Genomic DNA, 20,174 nt, shown 5'->3' on the forward strand with positions numbered 1-20,174 from the left:
TCAGATACCCTGTTAGCAGGTAATAGGTAGCAGATAGCAGATACCCTGTTAGCAGGTAATAGGTAGCAGGTACCCTGTTAGCAGGTAATAGGTAGCAGGTAGCAGGTACCCTGTTAGCAGGTAATAGGTAGCAGATAGCAGGTACCCTGTTAGCAGGTAATAGGTAGCAGGTACCCTGTTAGCAGGTAATAGGTAGCAGGTACACTGTTAGCTGGTAATAGGTAGCAGATAGCATGTACCCTGTTAGCAGGTAATAGGTAGCAGGTACCCTGTTAGCAGGTAATAGGTAGCAGGTACCCTATTAGCAGGTAATAGGTAGCAGGTACCCTGTTAGCAGGTAATAGGTAGCAGATAGCAGGTACCCTGTTAGCAGGTAATAGGTAGCAGGTACCCTGTTAGCAGGTAATAGGTTGCAGATAGCAGGTACCCTGTTAGCTGGTAATAGGTAGCAGATAGCATGTACCCTGTTAGCAGGTAATAGGTAGCAGGTACCCTGTTAGCAGGTAATAGGTAGCAGGTACCCTGTTAGCTGGTAATAGGTAGCAGATAGCATGTACCCTGTTAGCAGGTAATAGGTAGCAGGTACCCTGTTAGCAGGTAATAGGTAGCAGGTAGCAGGTCCCCTGTTAGCAGGTAATAGGTAGCAGTTAGCAGGTACCCTGTTAGCAGGTAATAGGTAGCAGGTACCCTGTTAGCAGGTAATAGGTAGCAGGTACCTTGTTAGCAGGTAATAGGTAGCAGGTACCCTGTTAGCAGGTAATAGGTAGCAGTTAGCAGGTACCCTGTTAGCAGGTAATAGGTAGCAGGTAGCAGGTACCCTGTTAGCAGGTAATAGGTAGCAGGTAGCAGGTACCCTGTTAGCAGGTAATAGGTAGCAGGTAGCAGGTACCCTGTTAGCAGGTAATAGGTAGCAGGTAGCTGGTACCCTGTTAGCAGGTAATAGGTAGCAGGTACCCTGTTAGCAGGTAATAGGTAGCAGGTACCCTGTTAGCAGGTAATAGGTAGCAGGTAGCAGGTACCCTGTTAGCAGGTAATAGGTAGCAGGTACCCTGTTAGCAGGTAATAGGTAGCAGGTACCCTGTTAGCAGGTAATAGGTAGCAGGTACCCTGTTAGCAGGTAATAGGTAGCAGGTAGCAGGTTCCCTGTTAGCAGGTAATAGGTAGCAGGTAGCAGGTACCCTGTTAGCAGGTAATAGGTAGCAGGTACCCTGTTAGCTGGTAATAGGTAGCAGTTAGCAGGTACCCTGTTAGCAGGTAATAGGTAGCAGGTACCCTGTTAGCAGGTAATAGGTAGCAGGTACCCTGTTAGCAGGTAATAGGTAGCAGGTACCCTGTTAGCAGGTAATAGGTAGCAGTTAGCAGGTACCCTGTTAGCAGGTAATAGGTAGCAGGTAGCAGGTACCCTGTTAGCAGGTAATAGGTAGCAGGTAGCAGGTACCCTGTTAGCAGGTAATAGGTAGCAGGTAGCAGGTACCCTGTTAGCAGGTAATAGGTAGCAGGTACCCTGTTAGCAGGTAATAGGTAGCAGGTAGCAGGTACCCTGTTAGCAGGTAATAGGTAGCAGGTACCCTGTTAGCAGGTAATAGGTAGCAGTTAGCAGGTACCCTGTTAGCAGGTAATAGGTAGCAGGTACCCTGTTAGCTGGTAATAGGTAGCAGTTAGCAGGTACCCTGTTAGCAGGTAATAGGTAGCAGGTACCCTGTTAGCTGGTAATAGGTAGCAGTTAGCAGGTACCCTGTTAGCAGGTAATAGGTAGCAGGTACCCTGTTAGCAGGTAATAGGTAGCAGGTACCCTGTTAGCTGGTAATAGGTAGCAGATACCCTGTTAGCTGGTAATAGGTAGCAGTTAGCAGGTACCCTGTTAGCTGGTAATAGGTAGCAGTTAGCAGGTACCCTGTTAGCAGGTAATAGGTAGCAGTTAGCAGGTCCCCTGTTAGCAGGTAATAGGTAGCAGTTAGCAGGTGCCCTGTTAGCTGGTAATAGGTAGCAGGTAGCAGGTACCCTGTTAGCAGGTAATAGGTAGCAGGTAGCAGGTACCCTGTTAGCTGGTAATAGGTAGCAGATACCCTTTTAGCTGGTAATAGGTAGCAGTTAGCAGGTACCCTGTTAGCTGGTAATAGGTAGCAGTTAGCAGGTACCCTGTTAGCAGGTAATAGGTAGCAGTTAGCAGGTCCCCTGTTAGCAGGTAATAGGTAGCAGTTAGCAGGTGCCCTGTTAGCTGGTAATAGGTAGCAGGTAGCAGGTGTCCAACGGAGCATTAGATTCCTTCCTGTTAGATCCAACAACAGGTTCTAGTCCATCTAATGAATAAGCTAAAGTTGTCATTGATATTGTATTCCATTGCGCAATAAAACATTTGCACTTTATGTGTTTCACAGTATAATAAATAATAAACTAAATGGAAAAATTCATTGATGTTCAAATAGCAAGTTGCAATTTCAGTGTTTTAGAAGAGCACGTCTTTATTTAGTAAATCTTGAAAGACACCACCCTCATTCATAACTGCAACTAAACTTCTACAAATCAGATATCTTGAACCATAATCATATAACAAACAAAATGGTGGAGTCGTGTTTTTATGAAGCATCGGTATGACATGGTTATCTGTAGATATACAGTATACTATATATATATATCTACAAGTCTGCGTAGGATATAATTTACATTTACGTCATTTATTACGCTAACCTCTGTGATTACTCAACATTAACTATAACGACGCCTCAATTATGGTCTGCTGCGTTCTTCCAGAGATGATTTGGTTGGAGCAAATTGATAATGACATCATTAACAGTGGATCTGACATCATTTAGAGTGGATCTGGCATCATTAACAGTGGATCTGGCATCATTAACAGTGGATCTGGCATCATTAACAGTGGAAATGGCATCATTAACAGTGGAACTGACATCATTAACAGTGGATCTGGCATCATTAACAGTGGAACTGGCATCACTAAGAGTTGAACTGACATCATTAACAGTGGATCTGGCATCATTAACAGTGGATCTGACATCATTAACAGTGGATCTGGCATCATTAACAGTGGAACTGGCATCACTAAGAGTTGAACTGACATCATTAACAGTGGATCTGGCATCATTAACAGTGGAACTGGCATCATTAACAGTGGATCTGACATCATTAACAGTGGATCTGGCATCATTAACAGTGGAACTGACATCATTAACAGTGGAACTGGCATCATTGAGAGTGGATCTGACATCATTAACAGTGGATCTGACATCATTAACAGTGAAACTGGCATCATTAACAGTGGAACTGGCATCATTAACAGTGGAACTGACATCATTAACAGTGGAACTGGCATCATTAACAGTGGAACTGGCATCATTAACAGTGGAACTGGCATCATTAACAGTGGAACTGGCATCACTAAGATTCTTACATTGACACTCATACACACACAAACACTCTCACACACACACTTTCACACTCACCACATATACTGCTGTTACTGTCTATTATCTATCCTTTATCCCTACCTACAGTATACTGCTGTTACTGTCTATTATCTATCCTTTACCCCTACCTACAGTATACTGCTGTTACTGTCTATTATCTATCCTTTACCCCTACCTACAGTATACTGCTGTTACTGTCTATTATCTATCCTTTACCCCTACCTACAGTATACTGCTGTTACTGTCTATTATCTATCCTTTACCCCTACCTACTGCTGTTACTGTCTATTAGCTATCCTTTACCCCTACCTACAGTATACTGCTGTTACTGTCTATTATCTATCCTGTACCCCTACCTACAGTATACTGCTGTTACTGTCTATTATCTATCCTTTACCCCTACCTACAGTATACTGCTGTTACTGTCTATTATCTATCCTTTACCCCTACCTACAGTATACTGCTGTTACTGTCTATTATCTATCCTTTACCCCTACCTACAGTATACTGCTGTTACTGTCTATTATCTATCCTTTACCCCTACCTACAGTATACTGCTGTTACTGTCTATTATCTATCCTTTACCCCTACCTACAGTATACTGCTGCTACTGTCTATTATCTATCCTTTACCCCTACCTACAGTATACTGCTGTTACTGTCTATTATCTATCCTTTACCCCTACCTACAGTATACAGCTGTTACTGTCTATTATCTATCCTTTACCCCTACCTACAGTATACTGCTGTTACTGTCTATTATCTATCCTTTACCCCTACCTACAGTATACTGCTGTTACTGTCTATTATCTATCCATTACCCCTACCTACAGTATACCGCTGTTACTGTCTATTATCTATCCTTTACCCCTACCTACAGTATACAGCTGTTACTGTCTATTATCTATCCTTTACCCCTACCTACAGTATACTGCTGTTACTGTCTATTATCTATCCTTTACCCCTACCTACAGTATACTGCTGTTACTGTCTATTATCTATCCTTTACCCCTACCTACAGTATACTGCTGTTACTGTCTATTATCTATCCTTTACCCCTACCTACAGTATACTGCTGCTACTGTCTATTATCTATCCTTTACCCCTACCTACAGTATACTGCTGTTACTGTCTATTATCTATCCTTTACCCCTACCTACAGTATACAGCTGTTACTGTCTATTATCTATCCTTTACCCCTACCTACAGTATACTGCTGTTACTGTCTATTATCTATCCTTTACCCCTACCTACAGTATACTGCTGTTACTGTCTATTATCTATCCTTTACCCCTACCTACAGTATACTGCTGTTACTGTCTATTATCTATCCTTTACCCCTACCTACAGTATACTGCTGCTACTGTCTATTATCTATCCTTTACCCCTACCTACAGTATACTGCTGTTACTGTCTATTATCTATCCTTTACCCCTACCTACAGTATACTGCTGTTACTGTCTATTATCTATCCTTTACCCCTACCTACAGTATACTGCTGTTACTGTCTATTATCTATCCTTTACCCCTACCTACAGTATACTGCTGTTACTGTCTATTATCTATCCTTTACCCCTACCTACAGTATACTGCTGTTACTGTCTATTATCTATCCTGTTGCCTAGTCACTTTACCCCCTACCGATATGTACATAGCTACCTCAACTACCTCGTACCCCGTGCACGTCAACTCAGTACTGGTACTCAATGTACATAGCAATGTTATTTTTACTCAACAATTGTTAATTGTTATTCACTGTGTATTTCGTTATTTCTCATGTAATTATTTCAATATACAGTATATAAACTCGGCAAAAAAAGAAACGTCTCTTTTTCAGGACCCTGTCTTTCAAAGATAATTCGTAAAAATCCAAATAACTTCACAATCTTCATTGTAAAGGGTTTAAACACTGTTTCCCATGCTTGTTCAATGAACCATAAACAATAAATAAATATATATATATATATACAGCACCAGTCAAAAGTTTAGACACATCTACTCATCCAAGGGTTTTTCTTAATTTTTACAATTTTCTACATTGTAGAATAATAGTGAAGACATCAAAACTATGAAATAACACATATGGAATCATGTAGGAACCAAAAAAGTGTTAAACAAATCAAAATATATTTTATATTTCAGATTCTTCAAAGTAGCCACCCTTTGCCTTGATGACAGCTTTGCACACTCTTGGTATTCTCTCAACCAGCTTCACCTGGAATGCTTTCCCAACAGTTTTGAAGGAGTTCCCACATATGCTGAGCACTTGTTGGCTGCTTTTCCTTCACTCTGCAGTCCAACTCATCCCAAACCATCTCAATTGGGTTGAGGTCGGGTGATTATGGAGGCCAGGTCATCTGATGCAGCACTCCGTCACTCTCCTTTTTTCCTTTTTGGCCAAACATCCTTTACACAGCCTGGTGGTGTACAAACCAGATGGGATGGCGCATCGCTGCTGAATGCTGTGGTAGCCATGTTGGTTAACAAACTATAGTTTTGTCAAGTCGGTTAGGACATCTACTTTTTGCATGACACATGTCATTTTTCCAACAATTGTTGACAGACAGATTATTTCACTTATAATTCACTGTATCACAATTCCAGTGGATCAGAAGTTTACATACACTAAGTTGACTGTGCCTTTAAACAGCTTGGAAAATTCCAGAAAATTGTCATGGCTTTAGAAGCTTCTGATAGGCTAATTGACATAATTTGAGTCAATTGGAGGTGTACCTGTGGATGTATTTCAAGGCCTACCTTCAAACTCCGTGCCTCTTTGCTTGACATCATGGGAAAATCAAAAGAAATTTGCCAAAACCTCAGAAAAAACATTGTAGACCTCCACAAGTCTGGTTCATCCTTGGGAGCAATTTCCAAACGCCTAAAGGTACCGCGTTCATTTGTACAAACAATAGTAGGCAAGTATAAACACCATGGGACCACGCAGCCGTCACACCGCTCAGGAAGGAGACACGTTCTGTCTCCTAGCGATGAAGGTACTTTGGTGCGAAAAGTGCAAATCAATCCCAGAACAACAGCAAAGGACCTTGTGAAGATGCTGGAGGAAACAGGTACAAAAGTATCTATATCCACAGTAAAACAAGTCCTATATCGACATAAGCTGAAAGGCCGCTCAGCAAGGAAGAAGCCACTGCTCCAAAACCGGCATACAAAATCCAAGGTTTGCAACTGCACATGGGGACAAAGATATTACTTTTTGGAGAAATGTCCTCTGGTCTGATGAAACAAAAATAGAACTGTTTGGCCATAATGACCATCGTTATGTTTGGAGGAAAAAGGGGGAGGCTTGCAAGCCGAAGAACACCATCCCAACCATGAAGCACGGGGGTGGCAGCATCATGTTGTGGTGGTGCTTTGCTGCAGGAGGGACTGGTGCACTTCACAAAATAGATGGCATCATGAGGACGGAAAATTGTGAGGATATATTGAAGCAACATCTCAAGACATCAGTCAGTTAGTTAAAGCTTGGTTGCAAATGGGTCTTCCAAATGGACAATGACCCCAAGCATACTTCCAAAGTTGTTGCAAAATGGCTTAAGGACAACAAAGTCAAGGTATTGGAGTGGCCATCACAAAGCCCTGACCTCAATCCCATAGAAAATATGTGGGCAAAACTGAAAAAGTGTGTGCGAGCAAGGAGGCCTACAAACCTGACTCAGTTACACCAGCTCTGTCAGGAGGAATGGGCCAAAATTCACCCAACTTATCGTGGGAAGCTTGTGGAAGGCTACCTGAAACATTTGACCCAAGTTAAACAATTTAAAGGCAATGCTACCAAATACTAATTGAGTGTATGTAAACTTCTGACCCACTGGGAATGTGATGAAAGAAATAAAAGCTGAAATAAATAATTCTCTCTACTATTATTCTGACATTTCACATTCTTAAAATAAAGTGGTGATCCTAACTGACCTAAGACAGGGAATTTTTATTAGGATTAAATGTCAGGAATTGTGAAAAACTGAGTTTAAATGTATTTGGCTAAGGTGTATGTAAACTTCCGACTTCAACTGTAAATGCAGAAGATACAGTCTTAAACTAAGCTAGGTTACTGGAGTGGTCGATATGTCTACAGGTTACTCTCTCCCCCAGCAGCCCTAATACCACTGCTGGATTGCTTCTGAAGCTAAGCAGGGTTGGTCCTGGTCAGTCCCTGGATGGGAGACCAGATGCTGCTGGAAGTGGTCTTGGAGGGACAGTAGGAGGCACTCTTTCCTTTGAGCAAAATAAAAAAAAATATCCCAGTGCCCCATGGCAGTGATTGGGGACATTGCCCTGTGTAGGGTGCAGTCTTCTGGATGGGTTGTTAAACGGGTGTCCTGACTCTCTGTGGTGACTAAAGTTACCACGCCACTTACTGTAAGAGTAGGGGTGTTAACCCTGATGTCCTGACTAAATTACCAACCGGCCCTTCATACGGTCACCTCTTCTTCCCCAGCTTCCAATTGGCCCCTCCTCCCCTCCCCTGTAACTATTCCCTCAGGCTGTTGCTGTAAATGAGAATGTGTTGTCAGTCAACTTACCTGGTTAAAAAAAACAAGGGTTAAAAGAAGAGAAAAAGACAAACCACTTTATATTTCCTATTTATTCTAGTCGTAGACACATCACACCAACTGTACATAGACGTATTGCACTAGTTACATACATGTCAAACACATGTTCTGGCATGGAGCGGAAAGAACCCTCTATAGGTGAGGAATATGGTTTTGTGCGTTTATACAGGTTTTTGTACATTCTTATTTATCCCCCCCCCCCCCACACACACACACACACACACACACACACACACACACACACACACACACACACACACACATCAAAACAACCAAGTATAACAAAATAATTTACAAACTTCAAAATCAGTCAGTCGGGAACTCTTCAACCTCAGTAAGGTGAAACGTTCTCAAAGTTGCACACAGAAACGTAACAAATAGAGCGGACATTACCGTCTATTCTACGATTGAAAGACATCATACATGTTCTATAAAACACATTTCTAAATCAGAATGTTGTGTAAATGTTACGCCGTACTGAACCCCTGCATCATGTGGACGGATAACAATTTCCTGTGTCGAGTTCCATTGGCTAACCAACATTTCCTGTCTGTCTACTGTATATTCAGCCCCCCTCTCTCCAAGGCTTCTGGGTACTGTTACAGTATAGCCTGTCAGAACCCTAGTGTGTCTATGTGCTCCTTAGTGTAAGAAGGGGGAAGTCTATTGGCTCAGTGTTTAACTACAAGGTCTAAGGATCTCCACCATGTTCCAAGGCCCACAGCTTTACTCTTTCTGCTCTCCAGTTCTCTATTCACCTCACAGGCCTATAGGCTAGGGAAGAGATGGGCTGAGAGAGAGAGAGAGACAGAGACAGACAGAGACACAGAGAGACAGAGACACAGAGAGACAGACAGAGACACAGAGAGAGAGACAGAGACACAGACACAGAGAGAGACAGACACAGAGAGACACAGAGAGAGACAGACACAGAGAGAGACAGACACAGAGAGAGACAGACACAGAGAGACAGACAGAGAGAGACAGAGAGACAGACAGAGAGACAGAGAGAGAGAGACAGAGAGAGAGAGACAGAGAGAGAGAGACAGAGAGAGAGAGACAGAGAGAGAGAGACAGAGAGAGAGAGACAGAGAGAGAGAAGAGAGAGAGAGAGAGAGAGAGAGAGACAGAGAGATGAGGTTGGGCGGTGTGTGTGTGTTGGGAGGCCAGGCCACAGCAGGAAGCTTTCTCAGATATTGAAGCTCTCAGATGTTGAAGCCCTCTCCACAGCAGGAAGCCCTCTCAGATGTTGAAGCCTCTCCACAGCAGGAAGCCCTCTCAGATGTTGAAGCCCTCTCCACAGCAGGAAGCCCTCTCAGATGTTGAAGCTCTCCACAGCAGGAAGCCCTCTCAGATGTTGAAGCTCTCTCCACAGCAGGAAGCTCTCTCAGATGTCGAAGCCCTCTCAGATGTTGAAGCCCTCTCCACAGCAGGAAGCTCTCTCAGATGTCGAAGCCCTCTCAGATGTTGAAGCCCTCTCCACAGCAGGAAGCCCTCTCAGATGTTGAAGCCCTCTCCACAGCAGGAAGCCCTCTCAGATGTTGAAGCTCTCTCCACAGCCACAGGTGCCCTTGATATTGGGGTTGTTGAAGACAAACTCACTGGACAGCTTGGACTCCACGAAGTCCATCTCGGTCCCCAGCAGAGTGAGCTGGGCCTTCTTCTCTATGAATACACGGACACCTGTAGAACCATCCAACCCACCACCACTCAGTATTATACACCTGTAGAACCATCCAACCCACCACCACTCAGTATTATACACCTGTAGAACCATCCAACCCACCACCACTCAGTATTATACACCTGTAGAACCATCCAACCCACCACCACTCAGTATTATACACCTGTAGAACCATCCAACCCACCACCACTCAGTATTATACACCTGTAGAACCATCCAACCACCACCACTCAGTATTATACACCTGTAGAACCATCCAACCACCACCACTCAGTATTATACACCTGTAGAACCATCCAACCCACCACCACTCAGTATTATACACCTGTAGAACCATCCAACCCACCACCACTCAGTATTATACACCTGTAGAACCATCCAACCCACCACCACTCAGTATTATACACCTGTAGAACCATCCAACCCACCACCACTCAGTATTATACACCTGTAGAACCATCCAACCCACCACCACTCAGTATTATACACCTGTAGAACCATCCAACCCACCACCACTCAGTATTATACACCTGTAGAACCATCCAACCACCACCACTCAGTATTATACACCTGTAGAACCATCCAACCCACCACCACTCAGTATTATACACCTGTAGAACCATCCAACCCACCACCACTCAGTATTATACACCTGTAGAACCATCCAACCCACCACCACTCAGTATTATACACCTGTAGGACCATCCAACCACCACTCAGTATTATACACCTGTAGAACCATCCAACCCACCACCACTCAGTATTATACACCTGTAGAACCATCCAACCCACCACCACTCAGTATTATACACCTGTAGAACCATCCAACCCACCACCACTCAGTATTATACACCTGTAGAACCATCCAACCCACCACCACTCAGTATTATACACCTGTAGAACCATCCAACCCACCACCACTCAGTATTATACACCTGTAGGACCATCCAACCACCACCACTCAGTATTATACACCTGTAGAACCATCCAACCCACCACCACTCAGTATTATACACCTGTAGAACCATCCAACCCACCACCACTCAGTATTATACACCTGTAGAACCATCCAACCCACCACCACTCAGTATTATACACCTGTAGAACCATCCAACCCACCACCACTCAGTATTATACACCTGTAGAACCATCCAACCCACCACCACTCAGTATTATACACCTGTAGAACCATCCAACCACCACCACTCAGTATTATACACCTGTAGAACCATCCAACCACCACCACTCAGTATTATACACCTGTAGAACCATCCAACCACCACCACTCAGTATTATACACCTGTAGAACCATCCAACCACCACCACTCAGTATTATACACCTGTAGAACCATCCAACCCACCACCACTCAGTATTATACACCTGTAGAACCATCCAACCCACCACCACTCAGTATTATACACCTGTAGAACCATCCAACCACCACCACTCAGTATTATACACCTGTAGAACCATCCAACCCACCACCACTCAGTATTATACACCTGTAGAACCATCCAACCCACCACCACTCAGTATTATACACCTGTAGAACCATCCAACCCACCACCACTCAGTATTATACACCTGTAGGACCATCCAACCCACCACCACTCAGTATTATACACCTGTAGAACCATCCAACCCACCACCACTCAGTATTATACACCTGTAGAACCATCCAACCACCACCACTCAGTATTATACACCTGTAGAACCATCCAACCACCACTCAGTATTATACACCTGTAGAACCATCCAACCCACCACCACTCAGTATTATACACCTGTAGAACCATCCAACCCACCACCACTCAGTATTATACACCTGTAGGACCATCCAACCCACCACTCAGTATTATACACCTGTAGAACCATCCAACCCACCACTCAGTATTATACACCTGTAGAACCATCCAACCCACCACTCAGTATTATACACCTGTAGAACCATCCAACCACCACTCAGTATTATACACCTGTAGAACCATCCAACCCACCACCACTCAGTATTATACACCTGTAGAACCATCCAACCCACCACCACTCAGTATTATACACCTGTAGAACCATCCAACCCACCACCACTCAGTATTATACACCTGTAGAACCATCCAACCCACCACCACTCAGTATTATACACCTGTAGAACCATCCAACCCACCACCACTCAGTATTATACACCTGTAGAACCATCCAACCCACCCCTACTCAGTATTATACACCTGTAGAACCATCCAACCCACCCCACTCAGTATTATACACCTGTAGAACCATCCAACCCACCACCACTCAGTATTATACACCTGTAGAACCATCCAACCCACCACCACTCAGTATTATACACCTGTAGAACCATCCAACCCACCACCACTCAGTATTATACACCTGTAGAACCATCCAACCACCACCACTCAGTATTATACACCTGTAGAACCATCCAACCCACCACCACTCAGTATTATACACCTGTAGAACCATCCAACCCACCACCACTCAGTATTATACACCTGTAGAACCATCCAACCCACCACCACTCAGTATTATACACCTGTAGAACCATCCAACCCACCACTCAGTATTATACACCTGTAGAACCATCCAACCCACCACCACTCAGTATTATACACCTGTAGAACCATCCAACCCACCACCACTCAGTATTATACACCTGTAGGACCATCCAACCACCACTCAGTATTATACACCTGTAGAACCATCCAACCCACCACCACTCAGTATTATACACCTGTAGAACCATCCAACCCACCACTCAGTATTATACACCTGTAGAACCATCCAACCCACCACCACTCAGTATTATACACCTGTAGAACCATCCAACCCACCACCACTCAGTATTATACACCTGTAGAACCATCCAACCCACCACCACTCAGTATTATACACCTGTAGGACCATCCAACCCCACCACTCAGTATTATACACCTGTAGAACCATCCAACCCACCACCACTCAGTATTATACACCTGTAGAACCATCCAACCCACCACCACTCAGTATTATACACCTGTAGAACCATCCAACCCACCACCACTCAGTATTATACACCTGTAGGACCATCCAACCCACCACTCAGTATTATACACCTGTAGAACCATCCAACCACCACTCAGTATTATACACCTGTAGAACCATCCACCCACCACTCAGTATTATACACCTGTAGAACCATCCAACCCACCACCACTCAGTATTATACACCTGTAGAACCATCCAACCCACCACCACTCAGTATTATACACCTGTAGAACCATCCAACCCACCACCACTCAGTATTATACACCTGTAGGACCATCCAACCCACCACTCAGTATTATACACCTGTAGAACCATCCAACCCACCACTCAGTATTATACACCTGTAGAACCATCCAACCACCACTCAGTATTATACACCTGTAGAACCATCCAACCCACCACTCAGTATTATACACCTGTAGAACCATCCAACCCACCACCACTCAGTATTATACACCTGTAGAACCATCCAACCCACCACCACTCAGTATTATACACCTGTAGAACCATCCAACCCACCACCACTCAGTATTATACACCTGTAGAACCATCCAACCACCACCACTCAGTATTATACACCTGTAGAACCATCCAACCCACCACCACTCAGTATTATACACCTGTAGAACCATCCAACCCACCACCACTCAGTATTATACACCTGTAGAACCATCCAACCCACCACCACTCAGTATTATACACCTGTAGAACCATCCAACCCACCACCACTCAGTATTATACACCTGTAGAACCATCCAACCCACCACCACTCAGTATTATACACCTGTAGAACCATCCAACCCACCACCACTCAGTATTATACACCTGTAGAACCATCCAACCACCACCACTCAGTATTATACACCTGTAGAACCATCCAACCACCACCACTCAGTATTATACACCTGTAGAACCATCCAACCCACCACCACTCAGTATTATACACCTGTAGAACCATCCAACCCACCACCACTCAGTATTATACACCTGTAGAACCATCCAACCCACCACTCAGTATTATACACCTGTAGAACCATCCAACCCACCACCACTCAGTATTATACACCTGTAGAACCATCCAACCCACCACCACTCAGTATTATACACCTGTAGAACCATCCAACCCACCACCACTCAGTATTATACACCTGTAGAACCATCCAACCCACCACCACTCAGTATTATACACCTGTAGAACCATCCAACCACCACCACTCAGTATTATACACCTGTAGGACCATCCAACCACCACTCAGTATTATACACCTGTAGAACCATCCAACCCACCACCACTCAGTATTATACACCTGTAGGACCATCCAACCACCACTCAGTATTATACACCTGTAGGACCATCCAACCACCACTCAGTATTATACACCTGTAGAACCATCCAACCCACCACCACTCAGTATTATACACCTGTAGAACCATCCAACCCACCACTCAGTATTATACACCTGTAGAACCATCCAACCCACCACCACTCAGTATTATACACCTGTAGAACCATCCAACCCACCACCACTCAGTATTATACACCTGTAGGACCATCCAACCCACCACTCAGTATTATACACCTGTAGAACCATCCAACCCACCACTCAGTATTATACACCTGTAGGACCATCCAACCCACCACCACTCAGTATTATACACCTGTAGAACCATCCAACCCACCACCACTCAGTATTATACACCTGTAGAACCATCCAACCCACCACCACTCAGTATTATACACCTGTAGAACCATCCAACCCACCCCTCAGTATTATACACCTGTAGAACCATCCAACCCACCACCACTCAGTATTATACACCTGTAGAACCATCCAACCCACCACCACTCAGTATTATACACCTGTAGAACCATCCAACCCACCACCACTCAGTATTATACACCTGTAGAACCATCCAACCACCACCACTCAGTATTATACACCTGTAGGACCATCCAACCACCACTCAGTATTATACACCTGTAGAACCATCCAACCCACCACCACTCAGTATTATACACCTGTAGGACCATCCAACCACCACTCAGTATTATACACCTGTAGGACCATCCAACCACCACTCAGTATTATACACCTGTAGAACCATCCAACCCACCACCACTCAGTATTATACACCTGTAGAACCATCCAACCCACCACTCAGTATTATACACCTGTAGAACCATCCAACCCACCACCACTCAGTATTATACACCTGTAGAACCATCCAACCCACCACCACTCAGTATTATACACCTGTAGGACCATCCAACCCACCACTCAGTATTATACACCTGTAGAACCATCCAACCACCACTCAGTATTATACACCTGTAGAACCATCCAACCCACCACCACTCAGTATTATACACCTGTAGAACCATCCAACCCACCACCACTCAGTATTATACACCTGTAGGACCATCCAACCCACCACTCAGTATTATACACCTGTAGAACCATCCAACCCACCACTCAGTATTATACACCTGTAGGACCATCCAACCCACCACCACTCAGTATTATACACCTGTAGAACCATCCAACCCACCACCACTCAGTATTATACACCTGTAGAACCATCCAACCCACCACCACTCAGTATTATACACCTGTAGAACCATCCAACCCACCCCTCAGTATTATACACCTGTAGAACCATCCAACCCACCACCACTCAGTATTATACACCTGTAGAACCATCCAACCCACCACCACTCAGTATTATACACCTGTAGAACCATCCAACCCACCACCACTCAGTATTATACACCTGTAGAACCATCCAACCACCACTCAGTATTATACACCTGTAGAACCATCCAACCCACCACCACTCAGTATTATACACCTGTAGGACCATCCAACCCACCACTCAGTATTATACACCTGTAGAACCATCCAACCACCACTCAGTATTATACACCTGTAGAACCATCCACCCACCACTCAGTATTATACACCTGTAGAACCATCCAACCCACCACCACTCAGTATTATACACCTGTAGAACCATCCAACCCACCACTCAGTATTATACACCTGTAGGACCATCCAACCCACCACCACTCAGTATTATACACCTGTAGAACCATCCATATACATATACACACACAATATCACTTAACACATACATGGAATGATTTCAGAGCCAACAGAAATGGTATTTGAATTCCATAATTTTTGGTATTAAGAATGAATTAGAATGAATTTAGGGTTCAGCAGCGATGCTGGGGAAACCCTCTTGTATTTGTTTTGGTTTCATTATCATAAGGACTTGAGCAGTGTAGGGGCTGGAAACCTAATTCTAATTGTTAGGGTTATTTTTGGAGAGCAATAGCTCTGAAATGGTACGTCCAACAGAGACCAAACTTACACGTGGTGCAACTCGGCCAAACGGTGGCGCTACAAACTTGATAGATCTGCCATTTTGAAAATAGTGTAAATTCTTCCAACATTTTTAAACAGCATCTCCTCAAGACACTGCTGAATGGATTTCTTAGAAAGTTGGTGTACAGCATCTCTACACAAATATCTTTAAATGCATCATAAATTAAATTGATATCTTAAACATAATGGCTGATGTGAGCCAGCTTGGGCCTGACGTCAAGTCACTCTTGGAGGGAATAGAGCCCCTTGCTGGCCATGCCATCACAATACTCTACAATGTTTGCACCGGTCCACTACCAACATGGATTCAAAAGTATAACATTGGATTGAATATAAAAGATGAAGTCAAGACCAGAACCCTTTAGACCCAGACCAAGGACCAGTGGACCCGGTCCACGACCAGACCAAGGACCAGTGGACCCGGTCCACGACCAGACCAAGGACCAGTGGACCCGGTCCACGACCAGACCAAGGACCAGTGGACCCGGTCCACGACCAGACCAAGGACCAGTGGACCCGGTCCACGACCAGACCAAGGACCAGTGGACCCGGTCCACGACCAGACCAAGGACCAGTGGACCCGGTCCACGACCAGACCAAGGACCAGTGGACCCGGTCCACGACCAGACCAAGGACCAGTGGACCCGGTCCACGACCAGACCAAGGACCAGTGGACCCAGTCCACGACCAGACCAAGGACCAGTGGACCCAGTCCACGACCAGACCAAGGACCAGAGGACCCAGTCCACGACCAGACCAAGGACCAGTGGACCCAGTCCACGACCAGACCAAGGACCAGAGGACCCGGTCCACGACCAGACCAAGGACCAGTGGACCCAGTCCACGACCAGACCAAGGACCAGTGGACCCGGTCCACGACCAGACCAAGGACCAGTGGACCCAGTCCACGACCAGACCAAGGACCAGTGGACCCGGTCCACGACCAGACCAAGGACCAGTGGACCCAGTCCACAACCAGACCAAGGACCAGTGGACCCAGTCCACAACCAGACCAAGGACCAGTGGACCCAGTCCACGACCAGACCAAGGACCAGTGGACCCAGTCCACGACCAGACCAAGGACCAGTGGACCCAGTCCACGACCAGACCAAGGACCAGTGGACCCAGTCCACAACCAGACCAAGGACCAGTGGACCCAGTCCACGACCAGACCAAGGACCAGTGGACCCAGTCCACGACCAGACCAAGGACCAGTGGACCCAGTCCACGACCAGACCAAGGACCAGTGGACCCAGTCCACAACCAGACCAAGGACCAGTGGACCCAGTCCACGACCAGACCAAGGACCAGTGGATCCAGTCCACGACCAGACCAAGGACCAGTGGACCCGGTCCACGACCAGACCAAGGACCAGTGGACCCAGTCCACGACCAGACCAAGGACCAGTGGACCCAGTCCACGACCAGACCAAGGACCAGTTTAAATGGGGGAAAATAAGATCCAATTTAATTTGAGAATTAAAAATGCAAAAATATTGAATACATTTTGTATTTTCACTGAAATCACTCCATATACATATCACTTAATGCATATCATGTTTTGAAAAAATAAATAAAAACCATGTCAACGTTACACTGGGGAGAATTCAACGACATTACATAGATCATTCTGAGGAAAACATTTCAGTGACGTTAAGGAAGGAACATGATGATAAAGATGCTCACCGTCCTGCAGCACCTCCTCGTCAGCCTGATCCTTCTGTTTGGTGAAGTCCAGAGTGTAGGTCATACCATTACAGCCCCGCGTCCTAACACCCACCTTCAGACCAATCTGGAACACAACAACCACCGTTATACCACTACCCATAATCCTTCACACCCACCTTCAGACCAATCTGGAACACAACAACCACCATTATACCACTACCCATAATCCCTCACACCCACCTTCAGACCAATCTGGAACACAACCACCGTTATACCACTACCCATAACCCCTCACACCCACCTTCAGACCAATCTGGAACACAAGAACCACCGTTATACCACTACCCATAACCCCTCACACCCACCTTCAGACCAATCTGGAACACAACAACCACCATTATACCACTACCCATAATCCTTCACACCCACCTTCAGACCAATCTGGAACACAACAACCACAGTTATACCACTACCCATAATCCTTCACACCCACCTTCAGACCAATCTGGAACACAACCACCGTTATACCACTACCCATAATCCCTCACACCCACCTTCAGACCAATCTGGAACACAACAACCACCATTATACTACTACCCATAATCCCTCACACCCACCTTCAGACCAATCTGGAACACAACAACCACCATTATACCACTACCCATAATCCATCACACCCACCTATATCGTCCCCTCAGTGGGCTAGAGGAGGGTTATATATATTATCTCCTCAGTGGGCTAGAGGAGGGTTATATATATATATATTATCTCCTCAGTGGGCTAGAGGAGGGTTATATATATATTATCACCTCAGTGGGCTAGAGGAGGGTTATATATATTATCTCCTCAGTGGGCTAGAGGAGGGTTATATATATTATCTCCTCAGTGGGCTAGAGGAGGGTTATATATATTATCTCCTCAGTGGGCTAGAGGAGGGTTATATATTATCTCAGTGGGCTAGAGGAGGGTTATATATATATATTATCTCCTCAGTGGGCTAGAGGAGGGTTATATATCATCTCAGTGGGCTAGAGGAGGGTTATATATCATCTCAGTGGGCTAGAGGAGGGTTATATATCATCTCAGTGGGCTAGAGGAGGGTTATATATATTATCTCCTCAGTGGGCTAGAGGAGGGTTATATATATTATCTCCTCAGTGGGCTAGAGGAGGGTTATATATCATCTCAGTGGGATAGAGGAGGGTTATATATCATCTCAGTGGGCTAGAGGAGGGTTATATATCATCTCCTCAGTGGGCTAGAGGAGGGTTATATATCATCTCAGTGGGATAGAGGAGGGTTATATATCATCTCCTCAGTGGGCTAGAGGAGGGTTATATATCATCTCAGTGGGCTAGAGGAGGGTTATATATCATCTCAGTGGGATAGAGGAGGGTTATATATCATCTCAGTGGGATAGAGGAGGGTTATATATCATCTCAGTGGGCTAGAGGAGGGTTATATATCATCTCAGTGGGATAGAGGAGGGTTATATATCATCTCAGTGGGATAGAGGAGGGTTATATATCATCTCAGTGGGATAGAGGAGGGTTATATATATTATCTCCTCAGTGGGCTAGAGGAGGGTTATATATCATCTCAGTGGGATAGAGGAGGGTTATATATCATCTCAGTGGGCTAGAGGAGGGTTATATATCATCTCCTCAGTGGGCTAGAGGAGGGTTATATATCATCTCAGTGGGATAGAGGAGGGTTATATATCATCTCCTCAGTGGGCTAGAGGAGGGTTATATATCATCTCAGTGGGCTAGAGGAGGGTTATATATCATCTCAGTGGGATAGAGGAGGGTTATATATCATCTCAGTGGGATAGAGGAGGGTTATATATCATCTCAGTGGGCTAGAGGAGGGTTATATATCATCTCAGTGGGATAGAGGAGGGTTATATATCATCTCAGTGGGATAGAGGAGGGTTATATATCATCTCAGTGGGATAGAGGAGGGTTATATATCATCTCAGTGGGATAGAGGAGGGTTATATATCATCTCAGTGGGATAGAGGAGGGTTATATATCATCTCAGTGGGCTAGAGGAGGGTTATATATCATCTCAGTGGGCTAGAGGAGGGTTATATATCATCTCCTCAGTGGGCTAGAGGAGGGTTATATACACTGCTCAAAAAAATAAAGGGAACACTTAAACAACACAATGTAACTCCAAGTCAATCACACTTCTGTGAAATCAAACTGTCCACTTAGGAAGCAACACTGATTGACAATACATTTCACATGCTGTTGTGCAAATGGAATAGACAACAGGTGGAAATTATAGGCAATTAGCAAGACACCCCCAATAAAGGAGTGGTTCTGCAGGTGGGGACCACAGACCACTTCTCAGTTCCTATGCTTCCTGGCTGATGTTTTGGTCACTTTTG

At 44.9% G+C, this 20,174-nt stretch overlaps 1 protein-coding gene across 1 annotated transcript in view; it reads right to left on the bottom strand.

Annotated features, from left to right (window-relative positions):
• Nucleotides 1–8,012: 8,012 nt before the first annotated feature.
• LOC106585982 (iron-sulfur cluster assembly 1 homolog, mitochondrial) overlaps nt 8,013–20,174 on the bottom strand; it is a 31,713-nt gene continuing 19,551 nt past the window's right edge. Inside the window, exons 3-4 of the mRNA XM_082968752.1 lie at nt 17,797–17,902; nt 8,013–9,681 (exon numbers count right to left, since the gene is read on the bottom strand). Of these exons, the coding sequence (XP_082824878.1) occupies nt 9,533–9,681; nt 17,797–17,902 (255 nt within the window). The 3' untranslated portion in view covers nt 8,013–9,532. The remainder of the gene's footprint in view (nt 9,682–17,796; nt 17,903–20,174) is intronic.

This window comes from Salmo salar, chromosome 24 (genome assembly GCF_965601325.2).
Source record: "Salmo salar chromosome 24, fSalSal1, whole genome shotgun sequence".
NCBI classification, from domain to species: Eukaryota; Metazoa; Chordata; class Actinopteri; order Salmoniformes; family Salmonidae; genus Salmo; species Salmo salar.